The 8,964-nt window shown below is 48.0% G+C and overlaps 1 protein-coding gene across 1 annotated transcript; it reads left to right on the forward strand.

Moving 5' to 3' along the window:
* Positions 1-1,466: 1,466 nt before the first annotated feature.
* On the forward strand, positions 1,467-4,058 carry LOC127305735 (subtilisin-like protease SBT1.4). The gene has a single exon (XM_051336263.2). The coding sequence runs from the start codon at positions 1,660-1,662 to the stop codon at positions 3,994-3,996; it is 2,337 nt and encodes a 778-aa protein (XP_051192223.1). The 5' UTR covers positions 1,467-1,659; the 3' UTR covers positions 3,997-4,058.
* Positions 4,059-8,964: the final 4,906 nt, after the last annotated feature.

Raw genomic sequence — 8,964 nt, forward strand, 5'->3', positions numbered from 1 at the left:
TGTCCAAATAGCAACGGATTTATTCCCCGGAAGGGATCCCGTGTGAGAAGGACAATTTCGGGTGGAGGTTTATTGCCTAGGACTTTCAATACCTACCAACCAAATTGGCCGATACGGTGGAAATTTCACCGGAGAGCATCGTCTGTGTTTAAACCTGAATACTACCACCATATTGGTTTATAGATCTTGCTTGTGTACCTAGGTCATCAATTTGACCTATATAATACATTTGCATTGTCCGTGCTATTTTGGTGTTGGTCTCTTGTGTGATGATGCTTCTTCTCTCCCGAGTACTGATGCAGGCAGCCAGGCTCATGTGCACCTATGATAGTATGATGGAAGGTATAAATGCAGCATCACGAATCCAGGTTTTTGCCATTCTTTGACGCATCCTTCTGCGTTACCTGATCCATCTCCCGTGATCCATTTTGATCCGATTGCAGCTCCATCCAGAGAGTACAATACAATGCTCATTCTCAATTGAAGGAGACGATAGAGCTTTTTTTCTGCAGTTAAATAGGGGTGACATTTTTTTCCGAATAGGGGAGCAAAGCCCCAGCCTCTACATCGACGTGATGCACAACCTTATTCACTGCAAGTTACAGATTCAGAGTTTACATCTTAAGGATCACACAAAGTTTTAGCATGGATCAACCAATGAAAAATAGCTAGAAACAACTCTCTAAACTTCATTTTGGATCCTATTAGCTTGCCGCTAACCACGTTGGTTGAAATAGGCTGAACTATCGCCATCAACCGAGTGCATCCAGAATCCATATGTTTTCTCTACTCCGCGGGAAGGAGGGAAAAAACCACATGTGAATCCAGTAGGTGGCTTTACAGATGACCCGCAAGAAATTTAGCACACACTTATTCTGTTAAACACAACTCGTTTCGATAATTCCAAATTGTCTAAACTAAGGCACAATCTCCCGCTCTAATTATAGCATTAACAATTGGTTCAATCCTATTAAGCCAATTCCTGAACATATTGATTACATTAGCAGGTAGTTTATCATTAAAAGTAAAATGAACAACTCCCTAAACAGGTTTAGCAAATGGACATGAAATAAACAGATGATGAATAGTCTCCTGACACTTCGCACATCTAGTCCATCGTCGTTTTGCAAGGTTATTTTTAGTGAGAAGAACATTTCTACGAAGGAACTTTTCTACACATGTGACATCTCTGACGCCTTTGCTCCTACACCAATGGATGGCAAGTGTATAGAACTAAACATCCAATCCAATGATCCTGGATCTGATAGCATGTGAGCTCAGTTAGTAATGCTACGATCAACTGGCGATAATCATGTACTTCCCTTCAAAGTAAACGCCGGCGTCGTGCGATCGTGCTTAAACGAGGCGACAGGGAGAGAAATGGTGGATAAGTAAAGTGACACGCAAAGTCTCGCTATCGTCTTCTTCCAATAATGCAGTGGTAAAAGTATGTCGGGGTTCTCTCTCCGGTGGTTCAATGATCAGCACGACGACACGAGCCATGATGTGGATGTGGAGTAGATCTGGATCAGCAGCTGCTACTATGTCAGTGTGCTGCCGGCGGAGACATTAGACGAGGTCTACTTATTCTTGTTGCCGTCTCTACTGCCACGGCACGGCAGACAGTGCTCTTGCAGTACGTGCGACCGCAAGTCGGCAATGGAGCTCAGACCACTCGTGGCCCTGCTCGCCTTGTTCGTCGTCGCGGCGGCGGCGGCAACGGAAGTGGAGGTCGGGACGACGGAGACCCGGTCCTCCTACATCGTGCACGTCGCGCCGGAGCATGCGCCGGCGCTGCCGCGTCGCGGCCTGCTGACCACCCGCGCGTACGGCACGTTCTTGCGCGACCACATCCCCGTCGAGATGTCCAGCCCGACGCCGAGGCTGCTCTACTCCTACTCCCACGCCGCGACCGGCTTCGCGGCCCGCCTCACTGAGCGCCAGGGCGCGCGCCTCGCGTCGTCACCCTCCGTGCTCGCCGTCGTGCCGGACGTCATGCAGCAGCTGCACACCACGCTCACCCCGTCGTTCCTCGGCCTCTCGGCGTCGTCCGGCTTGCTCCCGGCATCCAACGGCGCCACGGACATCGTCATCGGCGTCATAGACACCGGCGTGTACCCCGAGGGCCGATCTTCCTTCGCCGCCGACCCGTCTCTGCCGCCGCCGCCCAGCAAGTTCCGCGGCGGCTGCGTCACCACCCCGTCGTTCAACGGCTCCGCGCTCTGCAACAGTAAGCTCGTCGGCGCGAAGGCCTTCTACAAGGGGCAGGAGGCTGCTCTTGGCCGCGCGGTCGGTGAGATGGAGCTGGAGTCGCCGCTCGACACCAACGGCCATGGCACCCACACCTCCTCCACCGCCGCCGGCTCTTCCGTCGCCGACGCTGCCTTCTTCGACTATGCCAAAGGCAGAGCCGTCGGCATTGCCCCCGGCGCGCGGATTGCCATGTATAAGGCGTGCTGGGAAGGGTGCGCGAGCTCCGACATTCTCGCTGCGTTTGACGAGGCCATTGCGGACGGTGTGAACGTCATCTCTGTGTCGCTCGGCGCCGTCGGAAAGGCCCCGAACTTCTACGACGATTTGACCGCGGTCGGCGCGTTCCGTGCCGTCAGCAAGGGCATCGTAGTCTCCGCCTCCGCGGGGAACTCCGGCCCCGGCGAGTTCACTGCCGCCAACATCGCGCCGTGGTTCCTCACGGTCGGTGCGTCGACTGTCAACCGCCAATTCCCGGCGGACGTCGTTCTCGGCAACAACGTGACCTTCACGGGCACTTCGCTCTACGCCGGCGAGCCTCTCGGCGCGACCAAGGTGCCGCTGGTATATGGAGGGGACGTGGGATCGGCAGCCTGCGTAGAGGGGAAACTCAACGCTACCATGGTCGCCGGGAAGATCGTTCTCTGCGAGCACGGCGTGAATGCCCGGGCGGAGAAAGGACTAGCGGTCAAGGTCGCCGGTGGCGTCGGGGCAATCCTGGCGAGCACCGAAGCATACGGCGAGCAGGCCATCACCAGCCCCCACATCCACCCCACCACGGCCGTCGCTTTTGCCTACTCCGAGAAGATCAAGAAGTACATAAGCACGCAAAGATCCCCTACCGCGACGATCCTGTTCCGTGGCACCGTCGTCGGCTCGACGCCATCTTCTCCCAGAATGGCGTCCTTCTCTAGCCGCGGACCCAACTTCCGCGCGCCGGAGATCTTCAAGCCGGACGTGACCGCGCCCGGCGTGGACATCCTCGCCGCATGGACCGGCGCCAACTCGCCCACGGAGCTTGACGTCGACACGAGGAGAGTCCAGTACAACATCATCTCGGGCACGTCCATGTCGTGCCCGCACGTGAGCGGCGTCGCGGCGCTGCTCCGGCAGGCGAGGCCGGAGTGGAGCCCCGCCGCCGTGAAGTCCGCCCTGATGACCACCGCGTACAATGCGGACAACGCCGGCGGCATCATCGGCGACATGTCCACCGGCAACGCGTCCACGCCGTTCGCGCGCGGGGCCGGACACGTTGACCCCAACCGCGCCGTGGACCCTGGACTGGTGTACGACGCCGGCACAGAGGACTACATCACCTTCCTCTGTGCGCTCGGTTACACCGCCAAGCAGGTCGCCGTGTTCAGCTCCGCCGCCAACTGCTCGACGCGCGCGGTGTCCTCAGTGGGGAACCACAACTACCCGGCCTTTTCGGTGGTGTTCACGTCGAGCAAATCGGCGGTCGTCACGCAGCGCCGCGTGGTGCGCAACGTCGGCAGCAATGCCAGCGCCATGTACAGGGCCAAGGTGAGCAGCCCCGCCGGCGTGCGCCTGACGGTGAACCCGGAACAGCTGCAGTTTAGCGCGGCGCACAAGACGCAGGAGTACAACATCACCTTCACGCAGGGACCTGGGAGCGTCACTGGGAAGCACACGTTCGGATCGATTGTCTGGAGCGACGGCGAGAAGCACACGGTGACGAGCCCCATCACCGTCACCTGGCCGGCTAGCCTACTTGCGGAGATGTGACGTGCGCACGCTGGCGTTTTTATCTCATGGCCTAGTCTATTTCAAGATTCGTGCTCATGTCTTGTCTATCTTCTCACCCATATAGCAAGACGTAGGGGTAGCGTTTTTGATTCCCAAGCTCAGGTGCTCTTCCTATTTTAAAAAGAAATTAAAAGGTATTTTTACAAATTAACAAAACGCTGAAAATAATTTTGGAAATTGTCAGGGATACATCTCATAATTGGGCAAAATCTCAACCTAAAATTATTTTTTTATTTTGTGCTAGACAAAAAGTGACAAAATCCGATATATTTTAAAGATTTGAAAATGTACTACTTAGATATATACTTTTATCATTTTTATGTAGCTCAGAATATAAACTATTTGAAATTATAGTTTGCGCATTTGTGGAATGCATCATTGACTATATGCAGATGTTCTTTCAGAATTTATGAAACTCAAAAATATGATTTTTTAAAACGAGATCACTAGTGCCAACTCATAATATGTACATGTACACTTCCAGCCCTAAGTATCACCACATTTGGCGCTGCGGTGTCCAACAACCATCGATTTTGGGTTTCTTTTTGTCAAAAAAAAGAAAGTATATCACCAATTTTGGGCTGTGTGTCACATAACCACCGATTTTGGGTTTAATTGTCAAAAGAAGAAATTATATCACCACATTTGGGGTTGCCGTGTCATATAATCACCGATTTTGGGTTTTTGGTCACAAAATAAAACTACCAACATCGAGGCACGTGTGTAACACATATCACCAATTTCACCATTTAGGCATGTTAAACAGTTTTTTGCCCACCCAGCCCACCTGCCAGTCCTACGTGGCAAAGATTTGGACAAATTGTGGCCGATGTGGAGGAGATAGATGGTGGGAAGCTTGTAACAATTAGGTTCACGTGCATGATCCACTTATCATCAACTTCATCTCTCCCCTCGACTTGTCTGCATGTTTTTATGCACATCCACAGCCGGCGGTTGGTCAAACCTCGTCGGGGCGGCTAATTCTCAACCTAGCTACTATCTCTAGGAGGGAGATGGGGTGCTAGGGGTGATGAACTTGTCTCGAGGTGCTCGAGCTACATCGGGAGGAGGAGGGGGAGAAGTGGGTGGCCAAATTGGATCAACAGCGGCAGTCCCTAGATGAGGTTTGGCGATATGGGCGATGGTCGTAGCCTTGAGAGCTGGGCGACCAATTCCGTTTGTTCTACTAATTGCTGACAGTGTAGTGGCAATGGGGTACTACGTTCAACATGCTCCTAGGCCCAAACGGAGGCCCATCTACAACGACAATGGATGAAATCCCTCACGAGGACTCCATGCCTCACGAGGAGAAGACTGTAACATCCCAGAACTTAGGATAAACGTGGGGTAGATTTAGAAAATGGTTGTGCATTGCATCGCAAAACGGGGGAATTTTCGCGCTTAATTGCATAACACCTAAGAGGGATCGAGGATTCTCTCTCGTTGCAATTAGTGTTAGAGTAACGAGAGTGCTATGAATTTCGACATTACCTCTTTTGAAACTAGGGTTTTGATAGGAGTTTGAATTTGCATTTCAAATTGGTATATTGAATAATAAAAGAATATAAGAAACTATAATACAATTGAACTCATATTTTATAATTCAAACAATTATAAGATTCATACAACATATTCCAAAATGGGATTATCATTATTAAAAAATTCTCATAAGGAAACTTTGAGCTTTATTGATCATTCACACAAAAATTGTAATATCCCAGAACATAGGAACAACGAAGGGTATATTTAGAAATGGAATGTGCATTTCATCGCAAAACGGAGGAAATTTTCGCGCCTTATTACATAAAAACCTAAGAGGGATCGAGGTTCTCTCTCATTACAAATAGGGTTAGGCAATGTGAGTGTTAAGAATTTCGACATGACCTCTTTTGTAACTTGTTGATTTTGGGGATTATTTGAATTGACAATTCATATTTGATTTAAAACAAAAGAAGTAATAGATAAAATTGTATAAATGAATTATGAATTCATAGTTCAAATCACATCATATATATACATAATTCAAATCACATCATATAAACCCAAACAATTCATAAGTGAATGATAAATTTACATACAAGATCATAACCAAAAACTTGAGCTTTATTGATCATACACACACATTACATTGTCTTACAATATTTATCATACAAGAATTGGATGAAATAATAAACAAAATAAAAGAAGATTACAAGAATTGGATTCTATACTAAAACATAAACTATATGTCTTGTAAGGATTTGTACCTGGATCATCTTAAGCATGAAACCTGCAAAATAAGACGAGAAACTAGATAGGGGGTTAAAAACAAGTGTCCATGCCACTTGTCACTGTCCAAATCTGGCCAGAAGCAAGATAGGCACCAACAGACCAAACCTGAAGCCAATCATGGGCTCAAGTTTCACCAAAGCACCCACAAAGCTGACCAGGTGTGGTGCATGCCCAACAGCAAGCCAACCCATGGCTTAGTCACCAAGTCTGGCCAGGCTTGTGTGTCACAGCCAGAGAAGAACCAGTTGATGGTATAAAAGGGTAGAACCACCAGGAATAATTTACAAGCCGACCATATAAGCATTCACCAAGCAACCAGCAATGAACAGTGCATAGTTCATCTCTGTTCTTGCTCAAAACACCAAGAACCACCAGAGAAACCATCCATTCATCCAAAACCCACCAACCAAAACCAGTCATTGAGATGGGAACTTAAGCAAGATCATCAGGAGCTAGGATGAGCAGGGAAAGTAACCATAAACATCAAGCAACAACTCAACAACAACTGAGCATAGCCATCTAGGAGCTGAAACAAGGTGTAACGTATACCTTGAGAGGATCTAGTGGATCCAATCCATACTATAGCATGACACAAGGCATAACATGAGCAGATGCTCATGGGGTTGTCATCACTTGGTGTTGACCAAGAATTACTGGTAGAAGTGGAGCAGCTAGATCCCATAATCATCTAGATACTATTCATGTGCAAATAGACAAGCATAGATGCACAGATAGCAAGCAGTAGAGGATATACAGGTACTAGAAGCTACCAAAAACCACCTAGCAAGATCCTAGCCAAGAAACCATCAGTTTAATCTTTTATTTCTTCACAGGCAAACACAATGCCATTCATATTAAGTATGATTCCCTATTGTGCAAGCACATATGAGTAGCCAACAAGAACTAGTCAAACTGTATGAGCAACCAACCAGTAGCAAGGCTAATGTGGTCACATCAACCACAAATCCATCCATTCAAACCAAAACTATAAGTCATCATCAGCCAGAAATGAATTCGGACTTTAATTATATCCAAATTGATCATGGAGATATCAAATCATATACAACAATGCATATAGTCAACACTGCATAAACAATTCATCCATAAATAATCCACCAAAGCATACATACACAGTAGTCCATGCATTAACAATGCAATATCATCACTGAGAGGTAACAGTAGCATGAACCATTGCATCCTAGCCATTGGATCTTGTCCAATGAGCTATGGATAGCAACAGCAGCAACACACACACTTGTGCATTAGCTAGAGCAAGCATAGGTCACATCAGTAGCTAGAGAAAGCCATTCATTTAGCCAAGGATCAAACCAGTAGCTAGCCACTAGCATCTGTTGATTAATTGGATCAATTAGATCAAGCACAAGGCATAAAAAAGCATCACAAGCATGCAGTAATCCAAAAATGGATCAAATGGATCCTACGCAGGGCATAGGAGAGCATCACTGACACCACAAGTGTCAGCAATGCTAGCCTAGGTCAACAACAAAGCCACTAGCAAGTAATTGCATAACACAGAAGCATCACTGGATATGATAGGATGAACACAAGCACATCACAAGGACATGAACCAATAGGGTAAGCCTAGCACAGGGAACCAGCAAGAATTACACATGCATAAGCATAGCACCAGAAAGCATGGATAGACAAGATCATAGCATCAGTAGGCTTAAGCAAAGCAAGCACAACAAGAACAGCAAGCACAGCCAGCACATCATCAGTAGCATACGCATAAGAGGAGCAGTAGGCACAACTCGAGTAGACGGAGAGGATGGAGTAGAGAGGGTAGCAGAAGAGGAGGAGATTACCTGGCGAGATCGTGGTGGCATCCATGGTGGCACAGTGGCACGACCAGCCACGGCAGCGCCAAACCGCGGCCAAGCCAGTGCCAGGTCACGCACCGCCAGCATGGGAGGCGGCGAATGCGCATGAGTGTCGAGGGGATGCAGATCGACGGAGTTCGCCGAGGAACTCGTCAGCGTCTGTCGATGTCGAGCACGCACACAAGCCGCAGAGGAAGAGGAAACCATGTCGATGCGGATGAAGAGGAGCACCGTCCTGCGCTGCGTCGATAGAGACCCACGGCAAGACCTAGTACCACCGGAGACGGCCGGAGCAAGGCGGCGACCATGGCGGCGACGCCATCGCCTCGGAGGTCACCATATAGGGTTAGGGTTTGCGCGAGCGTGAGAGAGAGGGGCGAGTGACTGGTGGGCTGACTCGGTCGGTACCACCGAGCCGTTTTGGTATGGCCCAAATGGGCTGACCAAATGGGTTGCCCTAGTGGGCTGGCCAATTGGGCCAGAGGGGCATTTTAGTCTTTTTAATTTTTAAAATAACCTTTGAATTTTACCAAATTCCAAATAATGATAAATACCTCTAAAAATCCAGGAAAAATTGGATTAGTGTATTAAAAATTATTCTTAACAAGAATAAAATAAGAAATGGAATTTACAACAAAAGTTCAAATTTTGGAATTTTGGAATTTAAATATGAACTTGGAATTTTAAATTTGCAATTTTCCTTTGATCTAAAAATCATGGAAAATTCCAAATGGACTCAAATATTTGTTATTCAAATTTTTTCAAAAGAAATTCTATTATTCCAAGTCTTTTCTTTTAAAGATTTAAGATTTTCCAAAAAGGAAATATCTCAATA

This window comes from Lolium perenne, chromosome 6 (assembly GCF_019359855.2).
Source record: "Lolium perenne isolate Kyuss_39 chromosome 6, Kyuss_2.0, whole genome shotgun sequence".
NCBI lineage: Eukaryota > Viridiplantae > Streptophyta > Magnoliopsida > Poales > Poaceae > Lolium > Lolium perenne.

What these genes read in the sequence shown, in the direction of transcription:
- LOC127305735 (XM_051336263.2), top strand. Translation starts at nt 1,660, where the DNA reads ATGGAGCTCAGACCACTCGTGGCCCTGCTCGCCTTGTTCGTCGTCGCG.